The 20,184-nt window shown below is 37.5% G+C and overlaps 1 protein-coding gene across 1 annotated transcript; it reads right to left on the minus strand.

Annotated features, from left to right (window-relative positions):
* Nucleotides 1–286: 286 nt before the first annotated feature.
* On the minus strand, nt 287–20,161 carry NSUN2 (NOP2/Sun RNA methyltransferase 2). Its single transcript, XM_059836172.1, has 19 exons — nt 20,078–20,161; nt 19,836–19,993; nt 19,570–19,674; nt 19,348–19,453; nt 18,675–18,746; nt 15,924–16,008; nt 14,937–15,129; nt 14,459–14,533; nt 13,185–13,315; nt 10,555–10,628; nt 7,377–7,507; nt 6,659–6,755; nt 5,353–5,528; nt 4,733–4,825; nt 4,212–4,347; nt 2,827–2,907; nt 2,461–2,599; nt 1,502–1,541; nt 287–845 (listed from the first exon to the last, which is right to left on the minus strand). The coding sequence occupies exons 1-19, from the start codon at nt 20,159–20,161 to the stop codon at nt 446–448; spliced, it is 2,376 nt and encodes a 791-aa protein (XP_059692155.1). The 3' UTR covers nt 287–445.
* Nucleotides 20,162–20,184: the final 23 nt, after the last annotated feature.

Consider the following 20,184-nt stretch of genomic DNA (forward strand, 5'->3'; position numbering starts at 1 on the left):
AGAATCTGCGTAAGTAGTAATCAGACTGTGTGGCAGGTGGGGCAAGCAATCTTAAGAGAAGAAATATTTTTCTAAAACTTGTGTGCTTTGAATGAAACCCCAGTTTTGTCTTCTGAAGGAATTCTTGACCAGTTACACAGGCAGTTCATTTGTACATACTATTATTCCATTTCAAATACAGGCTTTAGATTTTACTGGTGCATGGCCCATTGCCAGCAACAGACACACAAATCCACCAGTAATGTGGAACTTAAAATGGTAAAAAGAAGACACACTTGAAGAGAAATCTCTTTATAATTTTCATTTAAAAAATAAAATAGGCAAAACTTTAAGAGAGGAACAACCCATTCCAACAGAAATTTTAAAATATACTTCCGTGCTAAAAGCAAAAGTCTGGATGTGAGCCTCATGGAAGCTGCCAAGTAACAGAGAAAGAAACTTAATCTTAGACATTGCTCGTATCCGTGTCTTTGCTTTCCTGACTTACATGACTGTTGGTGGTTTTACTAGATTGATCTAAATCCTCAATTTTATTTTCTACTTCCATAGCACTGCTTTCCACAGGACTGTGGGAAGATTCTTCACCTATTTCTGCTTCCATTTTTGTGACTAAATCATGTTCTTTGTCTTCCACATCCATTCCTTCATCTGTTTGTGCCGGCCTATGTTGAGCTTCTTCCTCTGTTTTACTTTCCGATTCCTCCTCTTTCCTCTTTGCTTTAAACACTTCAACTCCCATCATCCTCAGGTAATGAAGTCTCTCATTCTTGGGCACAAAGGCACGGAGTGATGTCTTTCCTTGCCAACCACACAGCACTATAGGACACTGAAGATCATCGGGTTTTCTACAAACAAGCAGTTACGTTCAGTCAACTATGGAAACGTTAATCTTCAAAACTTAATTTTATAGCCATACCCTGATAAATAAATGCACAATCTTTAATAGTGAATGCATTTTATAACTATTCATAGAAGATGCAAGTATATGGGTCTTAACTTCAATATCTAAACAGGTACCTGCTTGTCTACAAGCAAGCAAGCAAAAAACAATAAAGCTCAATGCTATTAAATTTCTGCAACAGGCAAAATAATCTTCTGGCTCTGGTTTCAAAACTAATATAAGCAACAGCAAGATGAAAGTTTACATTTACAAAGTTCTCAAGAGCTTCTGATACTACTTTGTCAACAAAAATGAACAATGAGAAAGTTTAACGTTTTTTGTTCCAAATGCTGGACTTCACAGGGAAACAAACAAACATGCAGCGATACTGTGGACCGCTGGCAGAACTACTAGCTCTCCTTTATAAACCTAAATCCTACAATTGTTTTAAGAATACACAGGCAAGATAGCTTCTTTCCCTGTTATAGTCTTTGTATGCTGTTTGTCTTTACTGTTGACCTCACTGCATCTCTATCCCTCCACTTCTGTTTTTGCCGAGTAAAAATAAATTCTTGACCAAGTTTTAAAACTGCATAAATGGAAAGCAATACATCTACTTACTCAGGGTCTGGGTCGTACTTCAGAACTATACTTCCCATTGCTACAGGGAAGGGAGTTGGGGGGAACAAAACCAAAACAGATGTGTTACTTGGTACAACGTTAAAGTGATTGTCATTTGACAATGTTCAAGAAAACAAGTTTTTAGACAGCCATGCAGCATGAGCTGTTTAGCAGTTACCTACATCAGTACAGTGAACTATACACAATACCAGTTTTTATTCCCCCCCCTTTTTTTCCCCCCAGACCAAAGTATTTATATAGTTACAAAAGCAATTGCCAATCCTGTCCCCTCCCAAACCCCAAGAAACCAACGAAACAAAAATACAAAACCACATCGTGGATTAATTTACTCAGTGAATCTAGCATGGAACTTTTACTTAAGTAAAATGAACATAAGAATATGCCAGCCCAAGCCTTCTTCCCATTTTGTCTCATCAAACACTGAAGTACAAGGACCAGCAATGACTTGGAAATAAAACAACATGAACAAAAGACTGAAAACCACTCTTCATTTCTTCAAGCATCCAGCATAGAGGAAATAAAAATTTAATAAAAGCAGACATTGCTCCCCATATTTAAGAAAATAAAATCTGAATAACTGTATTTGATACATAAATTCATGACAAACAATTGCAGATGACAGTTTCCGTTGAAACACTAACATGCGTGAAGACCAGTAGCAGATATAAAATTTTTTTTCATCAGGTATTTTAAAAATATGGCTTCACAGAAGTTCCAAGTTTGGCAACTCTTCTGTTCTCTGGAGCTCATAAACCTTAAAGGCTGTGATCAGAAAGGACTATAGTTTCTACCAGCACACTGGGTTTCAGTAATGCTTACTTACCTAATTAACAAGTATATTTAAGATAAATTTAGTAAAAATTTTTAGCAAACAGTTTATGTAACAGGACTTTCATAGTCTTCCATCATTTTTTCATAGCACAAATTAGAAGGCTTACCCATGTCTTTGACTTTCTTCTGTGTTTCACTGCTAAATTTACTTAAGAATGGATTCTCCTGGGTTAGCAGAATTTTAACATCTTCTATGCAGACATTTATAATCCTTGCATGAATGAATGGGTACAGAGTATAAATTCCCTGTTTAATAAATAAATATTATTATTTCAAAACGCAATCTCTACTTTCTGAACAAAAAATGTTAAAAACAGTATGTCCTTTAGCTAATATCAGAAAACAATTTTCACATTTTAAACCATACTGAAAATACAAATTGTCATTGATCTGACAAAGTTAATGCCAGCTGTGCTATAGGCTCTAAAGGAAACCGAAGTATCTCCTTCAAAAATACAATGCTATGTAATTACCTCTTGTGCTAATCTGAACGCACATCCAAACTGTTCACCATCACTGTTGCGAGACCAGACTTTTATCCCTGTGTTAATAACCTGCAAATGGCAAAGCCAATAAGCATCATTAAGGAGTATAAATTCTAAATTACCACTCTGAACTTTGTTTTTCCTCAACTGTTTGACTGAAAGGAGGAAGAAAGGATAATTCTGCCGTAACATTTGTTCATTTGCATCGGACACCGAATTAATTTCATGTGAAAACTCATTCAAGGGAAAAAGGAATTCCCACTGTCAAAACACAGTTCTCTCTCAACATAAACACCTTTTACTCCTTTCCATGTTGAAAACTGAACACTGTGAGGAAGTGTTAGTCTTAAAATGAGGGCAATGAACTATTAAGATCTAATGTTAATTTTAGTTTGAGTAAGAATTTTCTGGGTGATTCTAGGAAAGTCAATCAAGGACGGGATTTTAAAAATGCACAAGTACTTAATATTAGGACACTAAATCCTTTGTGGTACTTAGTCTCACTGCCTAATATAATGCACCAGTTTCTTAGAATTTTGTCAATTATGCAGCCATTTCCTGCATGTGGGACAAAAGGATAATTATTTAACCATCTCAAAGATCTGTTGCAAAGATGTAATGAATATCCTTGGAAATTTTCACAATTTGACTGGATGAGGCCCTGAACCATATCTGATCTAGCTTTGAAGTTAGCCCTGCTTGGCGCAGGAATGAAGGTGGACTAGAATAATTTAAGTTAGATTGAGGTCATCAACAACTTTTAAGACAAATCTTTAGCATTTGCAAGGCATTTGCCATGGGAATTCATATAAAACAAATTATTTTCCCCTCTAATTCACAAAAACTACTTCTTATCCCATTATCATTCAGCTTAACAACTTTTCAAAATATTCAGTTGTTGAAATGACTTTGAAACAATGTCCCCATGTAACACAGCCAGCTAATATTTTATCTGAAGTTATCCCTTATTTTTGGTAGGCTTTCAAAGCTTTTAATACCTTCATAATTAAGGGGCTCATAAATACAACAGTGTCAATGTAAACTTGTGAAGGTACCTGAAGACCACATAACAATGCTGGTACACACGCAGCAGTTATATATTCCCATCCTCTACTTTTACGTTCCCTTCCATCTGCCAAAAAACATACCGATTTTAATCTTGGAGACTGTTATTTACTTTTCAGAAACAACTCTTCACCTCTTTAACAGAGGAGGGATAAAGAGGAAAACATTCATTCAGACTAAAAAAAAAAAAAAGGCCTATCAGAGGGCTAATCCTCTATATAAACAATAAGCTTGGCAAATAAAGTTCAAGGAGACATCCACTTATGCTTATGATCTCCATTGAGAAAACCTGAAGAAATGAACCATACCTTCATCTTCTCACTGTTGTTCAGAAGCACATTCCTCAGTTCCTTAGAAACCATGTACAGCTGTCTCTTCTTTCCTTCTTGAGTTCGAGTTAGTAAATTCATCTTGGGAAATGATGGGTCCAATGCATAAAACTTCCTGTGGCCATAATACTTGGTTTGATCAAATGAACAGTGAAATTACATACTCAAAATGCATGGGTTAGCCCCTTTACTCAAGCTATCTTTGCAAACAACACTTTGGCTCCAGAACACAAAGATTCAACTTTCTAAGATGCATGACATCAGAAAAGACAAGCTATCAGAGAGACTAAGATACACTCAAAAATTTCCAGTGCAAACTATAGTTGGCTATTTTAATTTAAGAAGAGTTTAAGTGTTGAAGAGAGGGACACCTAGTGCAAAGTTAGGGAAAGAAGTTTTATGTATGGACAACTAGACCCACCTTTTGTGATGAACTGAACTACTAATATTTCTAAACTACCAGAAATCTTACTGCCAAAACAGAAACATTTTTTTCTTACTGGATAGGAAGGAACAATGGATCATCTTCAGGGAGAAACACAAAAGGGTCTTCTTTAAAACCAAACAACTTCATTTTTTTAGATGGTGGTGGTCTAAAAAGAAAATACCATTGCATTGCCAATTTTAGTAAAAGTACTTGGTTTAAAATCAGTACATTCAGTTCATTTAGTCAACACTTGCCTTATGGTAATGATAGTATGCCAAACAGAATACTGACATTCTCCTGTGCTTCGCTAAGACAACACCACCCACAATTTAACTTCTTAAAATGAGGAAGTGAAAGCAGTGCTTGAAAACAGAAACCACAAAAACAAGTAAACAAAGATTTCTGAGGGAGTAATTGTGAAGGCAGTAAAGTTCTTCCAAAGGTTAACTTCTGAAAGTAGTTTTTTCCTTAACAAAGAAAGGACTAACAGACTTTGCAAATGCTAATAAGAAAAGTTGTTACTTTCCTAACTTGCTGAAATACAAGACAGAAAACATGGAAACGTAGGACAACTAAGCAAATTCATTAATTCTTCTTGATCGACTTCTAAATGAGACCAGTAACAAAAGAACTGTAGAACACTCAGCAATTACATAGCTGTCACAGGACAAATACTTAGACATGGTCTCTTACCCACATACTCCTTCCTTTTTGCTTTGCTCAGAGTCTGAATTCTGCAATTCTTGTGTTTTCTTAGACACTTCATTTTCAGCAAATGTTGGTTCTTCAGTAATACATTCAGAACCATTATCTGAATTAGCTGCTGTCACTTCAGTATCTCCTGTTCTTTGTGGTAATTTCTGATGAACCTATTTCAAATAATAGTATTTTTAACAAAGCAAAAGTAGTATTTAACTTGTAACAAAAGGCACCTATGTTCTCTCTTTGCATGTGCTTAATTCTTATCAATTTGTATGTAAGTGCTTAAACACATCCATGTAGGGAGTTAATCTGATTACTAAGTCAAGATATCACTGCAAGTTGTGTTTACCTCTAGTACTGGATAATTTCTTACCAACTGTCCAAGAAAGCTATTTTTGTACCATTAACAAAATCATGTTCAAGCACTCACAGAGAAGCCTTTTTTAAGTCAGGATCTGCTGCTTTCCTCCTACCACTCAAAGTGACACACACAACCTCCTGCTGCACACTTTCTGGAAGAGTGCTACAACATTAAACTTAAAACAGCATAAACTATTTGGATGACACTTCCTTCTGAATAAATGCTTTTTCCTTACTGCTGCATAAATTTTACTCATAAGGCGTTCTAATGAAGCAAATCAAATAAATAGAAACAGCTAAAAGGGATTCACACAAGAAGTTTCTCTCAAAGATATGAACAATCTAAGGGATCAAATAAATCACGTCAACTTAAAATCCTGTTGACAGGATTTTAAAGACAACTGACAACAAATGTATTAAAGTCAGATGGCTGAAGCTGCTGCTGCTGCTCCTAACAGTTTTACATCCATTCCTCCTGCTGCTGATCTGCTAGACTAATCTGCTAGTGAATCACTCCTGAGCAACCAGCCACAGAGTAAGATAAACTGAAATCAGAATTAGCTTACAACACAGCAGAAAAAGCAGCCTTCAGCAGAGGGACCACACACAGCTGAAGGAAGTGACAGCTTTAGCTACTCAATCTAATCTGCTTCTGTAATTCTTTCAAAGCCTTAATTTTAGGTTCAAGTTTTATCTTGCTATTTTACTACAATTTCAAAATCCACCCCCCCCTTTATTTTTTCTATTTTGAAAGGAGATTTTTTTTTTTTTTTAAGTTCTTAAGGGATTTAGGAATTTATTTTTAATTGACACACTGAACTATAACTGAAGGGCAGGTACAAAACAGTTATGGCATGTTTTCTATCATGTAAGCTTTCAAAAAAATTCCAGAAATGTTACTAAAATTTAACATTTTAGCTCTTTTAAAAGAAGTTACCTTAGGCTGGCGTTTATTCCATGGCATTGGAGATTTTTTTATTAACACAGCCACAAAGAAACCTCCTGTGTTCTGGTGATGTGGCAATATCCTAAGACTAGGGGGAAAAAAAAAAATTAAAAAAAAAAAATGTTGCAGTGTATTAATCATCAGCATTCAGGCTCTCACAAAGTACTAGAAGTGTCACATTTATATTTACTTCCAGGGTAAACTAAGTATTCCTAGTAGGATTGCACAGATTTAATTTATCAAGCTAGAAACAGGATCTAAAATAGAGCATTCTGGCAAAATAACTTGCATTAGTGCAACACATTCATTTCACCATTCACATCTGAGCTTTAATGACTCATTTCTAAACACTATTTTTAGAATAGCTATGGAAAGTCTTTCATAGAAAATAAGACACATTGTTAAAATGTTAGTTTTACATACTTTTCCAGTAATTTTAGCTATGTATCTCTATTGTATGAACAGAATTTGACCTGTTTGTGTGAGTACTTATTCCTCCTAAGCAAATTTCAATAATTTCTTTCTGTTCACTGAAATTTAAAAAGTGTGCACTGCCATTACATATGAAGCGATCAGAATATACTCAGACCTATACAACCATAGATCTGTACTGCAACGCATTCCTAATGTGACGTCCTAATTATAATTTGCCCACCACCATACAAGGTAACCATCAAAACCTCATTAAATCTACTCTGGGAAAACTTACCAACGCTCTAGATTCATTGCCTTTAGCTTCTCTTCATCTTCTACTGGAAACATAGTGGGACGTATTTGTGTTTGTCTATTTGAAGGCACATCTTTCCACTCATCAAACCACTGTCCATCTTTCAGCATTACCTTCAAAGGAGTAAATATAAATACTCTGAAGAATATGGGTCACCATTTTACAAGTTTTAATTAAAATACTTTCAAACTGAGGTTCAGATGCCAAAAAGAGAAGTTATTTTTTGGTATAGTAAATTAAGTTCTTTAAGTGTATTTTTCCTATGTGCATTTTATGCGTGCACTTAAGAGCAGGAGATTCTTGCCAACTGTACCTCTTTGCTCCACTTTTCATGCTTCAAAAAGTGCGCAGTCATGTAAAGACTGGTGCACAATGACCTGCAGTAATCTCTGTTAACCTTCTAGAACATACAGAACACCAAAATCCAAAGGAAGGACAGTGGTGGAATATATGAAGATTAGTAAGCCATCAGATTTAGGATACATTACTTCCTTTTCTCTATGAGACTGGCTGTGAGACATTCTGCTGCAGGCAGCTTCCAAGCAGTATACAAAGGAAAAGGGCTACTGCAGTCTAGTAGAGAAACGAGGAATCCCAATTTCATTATATAAGAAAGATGCAAGTGTGCAACACAACAGCTTGGTAAGCATACAGCCCCATGACACAGCCCTACATAGGTCATAGATAAAGATGTTTTCAAGAAAAGTTACTGAAGAACCATGTCCCCATGAATTTTCTAGTGTCTGTATCTTTATCCAGGACTCAGAACACATCTATAAATCCACTCTAAGATACTCTGTGAACATAACATCACCTCATTCCATCTAAGGGTCAAAGCTTTTGAAGGACACTTGAGATACAAGCAGAAGGTTAGAGCCACAACTCTTGTTGCAAGGCATTTTGAATGCTCTTCAAGCAAGAATACCAAAGTGGGGGTGGGGGTGGGGGGTGGAAAAGGGAAAATTTGAGTTCAGAACTCTAGATGTCTGGTTCTGTACTGGACGCTAGGGCTGTAAGAAAGGTCACATCCAGGAATGTGTGGGGCAAATGCATAAAATTAATGACTGAAATGAAGGACCATTTTTATCATTAAGGCAACAAAATAGAGAAGTCAGGGTGATGGTGACTTCAGGACTGGCAGGCACAGTGAAGTGTTTTCATACATCCCACTGTGATTGTCTTGAAGGTTTAATTAAGTGTTCTACTGGAAACTGAAATGTAAGATTTATCTAGATTACAATTTCACTAAGAATGTTAGAAGAAAGATTTCAGCGTCATGAAGTCTGGCATATCTCAGCCACTGATCAGATCACACCTAAAATATTGTGCCTTTCCATGTTCCTGAAATAGAAATGACTGTACTTCCAGAATTAGTATTTCAAGCCCAAATATGCTGCATGTTATATTGCTAAATGGAGACAAGATAAGACTGCAATGCTGAACTGCTCTTCTTTGAAAGCCATGAGTTCAGCTTGAGAGAAACAAACAACAGGACTGATAAATAACTGGAAGTACAAAGAAGTCTAAAACTATTTTGGGTGTACGAGAATAACTGCCTAACAGCCCTGCTTTGTCAGTTTTGGTTTACCAGTCTAACCACACAATGTAACTGCTGGAATGACAAAGCATCAAAGAAGATGCTTCTGTCTTCTCTACCGCACATTTTGCTAGCCTCTTATTAGGGTAGTACGAAGACTAAAAAAAGTGTTGCAGAAGTAGATTAACGTATCTGAAGTTAAAAAGGTCTCTTCCCTCAAGATTCTGAAACAACTCATTTGAGTTTCCTCATCGCCTGGCTTAAGGAGAGAGTAGTGAATGCTATTTCCAAGCACCTAAGCGTTCCTTGAACAAAACCTTATTTTTATTTTACTGTTTCCAGAGTCTTACAGTCAACTGATACTCAGGAATATTCAATGTAATCACTAAGTCACAGAGCTCCCATTGAACAGATGTTTCACCAGGAAACAAAAGACCACACCAAGTACAAACAGCAGCAAAGCAAGCAAATATATTCAATGACAAGCTAGCCAATGAGGCTTGAAAAAAATACAGTAGCAGCAAATAAGAGCTGAAGAAAATCCTGCAAACTTTCAACAGATTTTATTAGCCTACTTTTTAAAATACCCATTAGGGAGATTTATGTTTCAACTGCAAACACAGAAATAAATGTTCCAGGGGATACAATATACTCTTAGTGATCTTTTTGTATATATTTTGTAGCCTTATACAGTACAAAAAAAAGTAAAGTTAAGATTATAGAGCCACGATCACACATTTACATTTATCCTTCAGGTACAAGCATACAATTTAAACTTTTGGAAGTGTAAGAAGAAAGAAATCAGCTAGTTTCTAAGCTGGATTTCCAATGACAGAACATAAGCAAATCTTTATTCCATGCATCTTGTTCATTACCCTACACCCAGGCACAAACCTGTAGACTGTACCACTGCAAGAGACTAGTGAAACAGTGAGAGAAGACAGAACAACTAATGGTTTTGCAAAGGCACACGCTCATAATTAAAAGTTAATCAGAGCTTCTTTCCCTACTACCAGGATGGCCGCCTACTCTTCTTGATTATACTCTTAACAGGATGCTGAAGAAGCTTTGGAGTTTTTTGTCCCTCCCTACCAGTCTGTTTCCAGAATTTAAATCACATAATGCCTGGAACAAAATAGAATTCTATTAATATTCTAGGATTACTCACTTAACGGCAGTTTTTACAGCTTATTTCCAGAATGGGTTTAACAGCTTTTACTTCCAAATGATTCAAACGGACCAGCTAAAGAACCGTAGAATCTCACACTGACAGACTGTAAAGACGGAGGAGGAGAGATAACTTAAAACATGGCTGAAATTATGTTGCCATCTACAGGCTGCATGCTGCACGCAATAGAAAAGGGAATTATATTAAGAAAGTGTAAGAGATAGAGCAAAGAAAGCTAGAGGGAAAAGAGGAGAGCAGATGAGGAGACAAGAACTTATAATCAGAAATATTTTTAGCCTTCTCCCCTACAATGCTTTATTGTCTACAACTCTAAACAGCAAATCACTACCATTACTTCAGCTCAATCTAACGTTTTTAAATTTTACACTTCAAAATTTCCCTAATTTAACACTCTATGACAGACCAAGAACTTCACAGAAATATCAGGTAAGTACCTTCCATTTTGTAATTCCTGGCATCCTCTTCAAACCTGGCAACTCAGAAGAGACATCAGCAAGTTCTAAGGCACCTGAAACCCCAAGAATATAAACATTCTTGAAAGCAGAATTTGAGTTGTGCTCCTAATTAACTTCTATAAAAATAAAAGTTTATTCAAGTTTTAAGACCGTTTTAAGACGACTGCTTTTTAAACCTTCAAACTGCTTTAACCACTGCTTTTTAAACTGTTCATAATAACTACAGAAGTTTGCAACCTATAAATTAACCAACATATAACAGTTAGATACTTTTTGTAGCAGCTGCATAGAGTAATACGCTACAACCTGTAACATTAAATATCAGTGTTCTGGGCAATGGAGTCATCGAAGTTTTAATTCTCACTTACTTAGTATTTGGATTTACTACACTGATTAAGTATTTTTTGGAGAAGTACTCCTTTGCGATGACTAAGCCTTTTAAACTGCTTGATATATTCTGATTTTATGGACTTACAATCTTAATATATTCCAGTGTAAGAGAAAAAAGAATTTATTATTTTTTAAATGGAAAGGAAAATTCCCAACTGTTTAACAGGAAGGTAAGTACTATCAACCTAACAGGACAAAAGGCTATGTGCCTAAAATATGTCAAATTACTACAAGAAACATCAACAGAGTATCATTTAACCTACTGAATAAAAACTTTAAACTGCCCCAAGTCCAGAAAGAATGATATAAAAACTTACTGTTTAAGTAGGTGATCCCTCTATAGAATAACCTTAAAATTTCTCTTCTGTGATTCTGAATACTTAGTTATTTAACAATTAGGTAGGCTTTTCCTCATATTGTACACAATTTATCAACCTGTTCTACATGACTAACCATTTACTCTTAACAGTGACAGTTTAAGCAAGTCTTTTAAATAAATGAAAAAGTGATACATCAATTCATAGACAAATTCCAAAATGGCATTTCAAATCTGATTAAACTTGATGTTTTTGTCGATCCTTTGAATATTCCTGCCCACCTACAGCATGACTTCAACTGATGCCTCGACTACATCAGACTGATCAGCCATTAAAGTACTACAGTTCCCAGCAGGGAAACATGGTACCAAAGTGCCTTTTCCTTACTCCTTCAGCCCCAAGGGGAAAGCAATCTCTGATCTGCTCCACAAGTAGCCATATAAGACAGTGCTAAGAACTAAGTTAAGACTGAAGAACCAACAAAATTTCTGGACTGACCTGAGCAAATCCTTGAGGTCCAATGCCCCTTGCAGACCACTCCACTACCTCCTCCCTTTTCTTTAGCTACACCTATGTTCAAGTCCCAGGGATAACATTCGCTCGCTGGGACACATCATAGCCTCCAAGTAAGCCTCAAGATACCCGCACTGGGCAGAGACAAGATCCAAATGCCACAGCCCAATACTGCAGTCAAGATCCTTACCTCCAAGTACTGAATTTACCCCAAATACTGCAATTGTTGGCCTCTGTTAACATCCATACTGCTTCATCCTCCTAGCCAAACTAGCCCTTAAAGCTTTCCAATCTTCTTGTCATTAAACTTAACTCTGGTGCATTACGGTCTTCAATAAGCCAAGCATACTATAATTTACTGGAAATGTGTTTTTTCACTCAGTCTGCCAAAAAACTACCTCTAAATAAAAATGTTCTTTGAGTGGAAATTAAATAATCAATTCCTAATTATCTACAGGCATTTTAGTTATACTGCTGTTTGGGAGACAATGAAATGTCACACATAATTTGGGGCCAGAATAGTGACTGGCACGAAGAAAACATAACACAAAACAGTCTATTCTAATTCCAGAAACAGCTCAGCTCCAGCAGTAATACAGCTTCTGCTCTGTACAAGGCCCAACTTAACAAACTCTGTGGAACTTTTGATGCAAAATCCAATTAGACATCTCCAAACTTCAGGATACTGACTCAGAAAAAAACAGTGTCCATCAGCTCAAGACCAGAAATTAGGGCTAGTAAGCCCTACTATCATAAACTGATGCAGTGGAGCTTCCCAGCTCATCTCAGTTCTTCCACCTCTTGTTACTTCAGCTGATGGAGACTGAACAGCCACTTATGCAAAGCCTTCATATGCGAGTCAAAAGTGTAAAAGAAACCCATGAGCTTAAAGACATTAAAATTCAAGCATGTCAAAATGTGGGTCAAAAGATGCCAAAATTATCAGCGACTCCCACCTACTGGCGCACAATCACATTCCTCTAACTGCTTAAGTACACTCTGGGCTTTTTACTCCTATGGTCTACAGCAGTAATGTCCCACACTGTGTTTTCCAAAGAAAATATGAATGTCAGACAGGGTCTCCAACCAGTAGAATCAGTTAGCCGAAGCCAGATAACACTGACTGAATTCCATTGATCTGTAGATATCTTTTGTGTATCATTAACAGAACTTCTTCAGGTTTTACATTTGCACCCGATTTAGGCCCATTTAAGAAGACTGCTCATATCAACACCTATGAAATCCTACTGGTACCAAAAAATTGCTTCAGTTTTGCATACCAGGAGCACATCACCTACACTAAGTTTATTACTAGTACTATCATACACATATCCTTTTTTGGGCTGAGAAAAAAAGATTTCCCCACTCCATCCAAGTTTGCATTCTCACCTTGACTCTTTTCCAGCAGAGATGCGATCACAGCCTCATTTTCGATAGGATTCAATGAACACGTAGAATATACCATTCTCCCACCTTCTGCCAGCTGTTCAACACCACGGGTTGCAATTCTTAACTGCAATCTAACAGAACACTCTTGGTCTGGCCAGGTATCAATCACGAACCAGAAAGATTTGCCATCAAATTTCTTACAGATGAAGCTATATTGCAGACACATAACTCTCCATGGACTAAGTCAGCACATACTGAGTTGCACAGCTGTCACCAGTACACAAATTAAAGTCAGTTTTAAATTAAGTCAGCTTAGTGCAGTCTACGCTGCAGACACACTTACAATTACACCTATTAAAGCAATTAGGTCAAACATTAACACTACTGCATGATAGATTTTAACATAACATTCTGTATTTTGTTCTTTCTAGTGCCCCATCAAGTTTATAATAAAGTACTCAGCACTAGAAAAATAACGCCCCAACCTTACTCTTCTCCGAAATCTAGGGTTAAAATGACGAGCAATTTTGACTATTACAAATATTATAGACAACACAGCTTAGCTAGCATTGGCCTTCTGAGAAAAGTAGCACTGAGCTGGATCACCAGCTTATACCCTACCTGCATACTTACAACTAAAATAAAACCTGTAATTATGAATGAGTTACCAAACAGCAAGTCGCCATAGGTCAGCTGAGTCACAGTAACTGACCACATTCCCAGCTTGTTACAAATGCCCAGTAAAATGTTCTAAGCTTTTTCATCTGTGTTTAAATTACTGCTTTTTACCAGCACCTGCACTAGGCTAAGTACTCATTCACCATCAGTTAACACAAATCAATCTCAGGTAACTGAAACCATTTATACATGATCTCTAACATTCTAAAGATGTTAAAAACATTACTATTAGATTTTACAAGTTTCTGTATTTTCCAACAGTATTTTACCTGCCTAAATGCTAAGAATCCCAACCAAATTATTTGTTCCCTGTTATTAGCTACCTTGTTTAAATTAATTCAATGAATATTAATATGCCAGATATTCATAAGAATACAAGAAATTTATACTCACACACTCCACTGGAGGCTGACCTCACATCTGAAACACTACACTTTCTCTGAATAGCACATAAGCTCTTGATTTGAGAGAAAAGTGACTGTTCTCAGTCTCTGCTTTGTCATATATTAACATGTGAATGCATGCAGATGATAAAGATATGGGAAAAGGAGGAGAGAGAAATGAAAGAAGTGCAGATGTGCAATAAGCATTTTTACCCATGGAGCTGTAAACTGTTTTGTGTTGTCCACTTCTTCCATACATCAATGTTTTTCCTCATGGTTCCATCTCCACTGTAACAGAGGTTGAACAGATTTGTAATATTTGTGGGTAAACCTCATTTCATATCCAAGTCATTTATAGCAGCAAAAAATTAATAGCCCTTCTCCCATGTTAACTAGTTCTCCTATACTGTACTGTTTGTTTACACCATCTTTGTATTTCAGTATCCTGAGTATAAGTTCAAAATTTGAACCCCTTCAGCTGACCAAATTTAAGTACCACTCAGAATGAAAAAAGTTCACCTTGATTTGGTATCCCCTTACTTAAGACAGTTTAAGGCACTCACCTATTTTGGAAGTTGCTGTAAATCATAACTCACTAAGCAACTCAAAAAGCTTAACTCAGTAACACAAAAATTCCAGCACTGCACTTAGTGCAGTAAAATATGTGTATTGAAGATAACATGCAAAATACCTGCAGGGGACATCACACAAAATCCTGTCATAGAAGAGGATCTCTTTTCTTCCATCGACATCTATTTGTAGATTAGGAATGCTGGAGGCATCATGATTTACCACCATGATGCATGGACTGTTTAATCTCTTAGCCTGATGAACCAGCAAATAGCAGCGCTTATTGTCAACATCATTAGCAATTACAAAACCCTCTGCGAACATAAAATAGTGGGAAGGTGTTTTACTATTCAATAACTAAATAATTTTACATAGTTTATTGCCTTATCTTCAAAGTTGTGTAAACCTTTCACTAGAGATTTTTACGTAAAAGACTACTTATGAATAGAGGACCCCTTGCTGAACATAAAATAACATAAAGCATGTTGAGGTTTAACTGATGTGTCAAATATAGTCTCAAGAGTTCCAACTTGCATGCAGCGGAAGTAAGACAACCCAAGGGCCCTTCAACTTTTCACTCTCAAAGTAAAACCCTTATAACAGGGAACACCTCCGCTGCCACCAAAGACAATCTCTGCACATCAGCAGATTTTTCAGTAAAACACAGAAAGAATCCACTCCCCCCAACTTCACAATTTTTATGAACAGTATTTTCTGTGAGCGTCTAACTGAAAGTAAAGATTCTGAAGCTTAAAAAAAAAGATAAATATCATGACCATTTTAAGGCTAAAGCAGCTTAATTCAGTGTTTGCAGGATACCACTAAAACACAAGGGTTCATGGGCCACCACCTAAAATTAAGCTCTGACCACACCTACTGTAGTCTGAACCGTGAAGATTTATAATCCACCTCTCTCCTTCAAGCCAAGGAAGCCCACAAAACTTCAAGGAAAAGGTGGGGTACTTCCCATCTCATATACCTCAACTACTTTGGGAATTCAATATGTAGTTAAATGCAGTTACTTCTCTGTGATATTAAAAATAATCTTCTATAAAAAAAAGAGGAAATGCAAAGTCACAAAAGTTCTTGGTAGTTTTTCCAGACTTACTGGGAAAAGGAACATTCATGTCTGCATGCAACATTTCAATGAGTTGTGCAGTCTTAGATCCAGGTGCAGCACACATATCTAGAATCTACAAACACCAGAAAGTTAAAAAAAAAAAGTCCTACCTTGTATTTTTTAAGTACTTGAAAAATTTGCTATGTGCTCTTGTTTAAATTAAGTATTTTTTCATACAATTGCAGAATTACGATTGTTCTGAACACCAATGTGCAAAAACACAAAGTACAGTTCTGTTCTTTGTATGCATCACGAAATGCAACTTTATCCCTGAGGGTCTAAAATATAGCAAGGACTTTGGTTTCTAGGGAACAAATACATCAGCTGAAAAAAAATTTGAAAGATAAATCTGAATACAGATATGACGATATGGTCCTTTTATCAGCTCACAAGCAATTCCAACTGAAGTTAACTGGAACTTTACATATACACACAAACATTAAGTGAAAAGTTACATCCAAGAGCAAGCTGAACTTTTCTTTAACTCTCAGTAAATTAATCAGAGACCACCCGACACAGTTGATTATATAGATTTTATAAAAATTAACTGCTATCCCTCCTCACACATTTGCATTTTAATGCAAAAAAATCAGGGCAGCATAAACTGCCTGTTTCTATATCCTGGAAGAAGCACTCAGAAGTATTTGAACCGTCATCGGGCAGCAGAACAGAACAGCACAGACACCAACACCTGATTTCTAGCATACTTCTCCCTTCTGGCTCATCAAAAACTTGGCTTGTGATCGAGACATTCATAGAATCACTTTCACAGCAAACCATTTAACAGCTAACACTCTCTTCTTAAGTAAGGAAGCTCAAAGTCTTTCGTCTTGCCCAGTTACAGATTTTCAGAAACATATGACTCTATCTATCTTCTGGACCTTTAGCACCAGTAAAAGTTACCTGAAATCGTGAAACAGGATAAAACATGGGGACGGATCTGCTCAGATCCTCATGCAAGCCCCTGGCATGAACAAGACTAAACCCGAAGACAGACCCCAGAGAAATGCAAAGAGCATTTACTGACAGTTCCAGAAAGCATGTCATAAGCGCTGCCATGCAGCAGTGTTAACGCGTCATGAGACATAGTCAGTAAGAGAGCATCATACCTGCTGTTGTGACGATAGCGGTTTCTACTTACTTTTGTAGATAATGCAAAAGATAATGAAGAATAAGCAAGTCTAAACATGCTCTAAAATTGTCCAGCAAATTGATGGTGAGAGAAAACTGAATTGTGAAAAGTAGATTAAAAATTAACACAACTACAGACAGGTTTGACAGTCATCAGGCTGATCCTTGTGTAAGGCAGGAATGAGCATGTAGGACATGATGTACAGAACCTGCTGGTTAAGCATGAAAAGTAACCTGCAATCCTGGTCATAACAAGCAGCTCAGAAAATAAGGCACTAAGAAACGTGCAAGGTCTTAAATGACAACAGCCAAGGCATCGTTACAGCACCTATTTGCTGTCTTGTCACAAGAAAGGACAAAGAACCTATTCTGAGTCTGATTTATGAGGAAACTTGTGAAATCTTACAGGCATTTCTGGAAAGTGCTTGTTGAAATATAGTCACTGAAGTTAAACATTCAATGCAAAAACCGTATACTGCTATCTTAGTATATGCAATATAAGTAAGGTGTGTGCAAAAATATTCTCACAATTTGTGTTTTACATTAAGTCGAACACATTCACTACCAGTTCAACTCCAGACAAAACTCAAAATGTACCTGTGACACATTAGGACTGAATTTATCACTCAATCCGTTATTCATTTGATAGAGCTGAGAAACCTTGCCTCACGTAACACAGCCGTCAGCCCTGTCTCATACATTGGGTTGGGGTGAGAGCAGGAGAAAATAAACTGGAAAGTTTATAATGCTAAGTAATGTTAAGATAAAAACAAATATGTACGAATGAGTCTCTAAAACATATAGGTCAGAATTTTGAAAAACTTAAAATTTTAAAATACGTCATGAAAAATTTAAGAAAGTGCACCACACAGTTGCTTGAGATAGCAAGACACTTCTACCTAGCTCATTAACTTAACAGATTGAGAGAATAAGGCCACCCGACAGATTCATTCTGCAAACAAATGTAGCGTACGAAAACATCACTAAGGTTAGAACAGGAATTTTGCTACCAGATATCCCCATTCCTGCAATCTGCCATTAGAAAATATCACGGGCATTCCTTAGACACCCCAGTTAAAGTTCGCAATCTATGCTGTTGATGGTGGCTAAAGAGTATGTTTCAACTCACCCAAATTATTTTGCCTAACAGATTTACAGAGCAGAAGTTTGCAATTTCTTCAAAACGCACAGAGGGGTAAAAACTACCTGGTAAAGAACATTATCATTTGAATCTTGAAAACTACCTCTGTTCACAGTGTGATGGATAGCGGGAAGTTAAAAACAGTCACCTTACTTTAAAAGGGGGGTTGAAACATGAATATGTAACTTAGATGCAGCTAAATACATTTACGCTTTGAAAATAAGATTAGGTAACTACTTAAAAACTAAGTGGTTTTTTGCAGGGTATTACATAAAGCAGATGTTCGCCTGACAGTCTGTTTGTGATCTAAACGCCAGTTGATTGCCATGGTTTACATGCAGAAAACATGAAACATACCAACACAAAACAGAATTGTGTATCAGCATTGATACTGCTGTTGTAATTTGTAGTTTAAACAAACTATCTTCCAGGAAAAAACTGTAGTACACAGTATATTCTAGAGTTACCTTATGATGAGGGTTAACATTAAGCAGCAGAGGTGGGATCATACTAACAGCCTCCTGACGACTGATATTTCCCTTGAAAGGAAAAAAACAAAACCAAAACAAACTCCTTTTTATTCTGTTCCAAAAGAATGCATTTCTTTTTCAATAATTTTTTTAAATCTCTATGCAGTAAAATGATAAAGCAATCGGAAACACACTATTATAAACTTAGGATTAAATTTTGTTAGCATTTAACAAACAAAATCACAGTATTTCACCCAACTGAAATTTCTGATAACTGCATGTAGTTTCTGCTCAAGAGATGAGAAACTGGCTTCAACCAAGTGAGAAACATCCATATTAAAAGCAAGTCTTAGTATGCACACGCATGGACCAGATTCAAATATCTGTTTCCTAACAACAACTAATTATTTTACAGGGACTCATTTTCACATTCTCAAACAAAAAAAAAATTTTGCAATTAGTTTAGGACAAGTATTTGTAACTGTGGTTATGTGCCAGAGTCATGGGATGAATCACTGTCAACAGCAACATTAAATCCAGATTATTCCGAGCTACTCAACTTCTGAGAGAAAAGGTACAGTCTCAATTTCTCATAATGCATTTAAATAAAACACTGCTCAGGATATGAAATTAAAAAAAAAAAAATAATCAAGATCTATCCAGAACTTACACATTCTGTCTCGCTAACCAGAAACTGATGAAACTTTTCCAGTTGTGGTGACTTGCGTAAGATTTTTCTACTCAAGTTAGTGTGCCACGCTAACTCTTCTGGATACCTGGGGGAAAAGAGACAGGCAGAGGGCAAAGGCAAAAGGAAAAAAAGCCAAACCAATTTGTCAGGCTAGATGTCAGGAATATGCACGATACCTTATTTCACTTCCAGCTCACTTACCAGCTCAGCGACTGCGGCATTTCGACTTTTTGGCCATCCACCTCTAGATTGTACAGCTCTCTGAAGTACTTTTCCTTCAAGCAGTGGAGAATCTCTTTGGCGTGACTGCAAGGGACAGAGACCCGCAGAAGGCCGGATCGAGACACACCTTCGCCAGACAGCAGACCGCCTCCGCGGGTACTTGCCAGCCCAGGGCACCCGGGGGAGCGGGGCGTGCCGGGTCCCCCTGCCCGAACCGGCCACCCTGCCCGCTCCGCGGCCCCTACCTCCGGTAGCCGGTGATGCGCAGCGTGGCGGGCAGCGGCTCCCGCAACGCCGCCATGAAGGCGTCCCACTCGCCGGCGGGGACGATGCCCAGCTCCCGGTAGTACCGCTCGAACAGTTCGTTCTCCTTCACGATCTCGGGGTAGCCGCCGGCCCAGCCCTGAAACACGCCGCCATCGTCAGCCCGGCGGCCCTGCCGCTCCCCGCCCCGCCTCGGCCCGGCCCGGCCCGGCTCGGCTCTCACCGCTTGGTCCCCGCCGCCGCCGTCGCCGCCCCGCTCCTGCCGCTGCTGCTGCTGCCGCCTGCGGTCGCGCGCCCGGCGGCCCATGGCGGCCAGGCGCCGGCCCAGCC

Source organism: Gavia stellata, chromosome 3, assembly GCF_030936135.1.
Source record: "Gavia stellata isolate bGavSte3 chromosome 3, bGavSte3.hap2, whole genome shotgun sequence".
NCBI classification, from domain to species: Eukaryota; Metazoa; Chordata; class Aves; order Gaviiformes; family Gaviidae; genus Gavia; species Gavia stellata.

What these genes read in the sequence shown, in the direction of transcription:
- NSUN2 (XM_059836172.1), bottom strand. Translation starts at nt 20,161, where the DNA reads ATGGGCCGCCGGGCGCGCGACCGCAGGCGGCAGCAGCAGCAGCGGCAG. An exon ending in CGCATCACCGGCTACCGGAG is followed by an intron (nt 19,675 to 19,835) that starts GTAGGGGCCGCG and finishes TGTCCCTTGCAG; the next exon opens with TCACGCCAAAGAGATTCTCC. An exon ending in CAGGAATTACAAAATGGAAG is followed by an intron (nt 7,508 to 10,554) that starts GTACTTACCTGA and finishes ACTCCTTTGAAG; the next exon opens with GTAATGCTGAAAGATGGACA.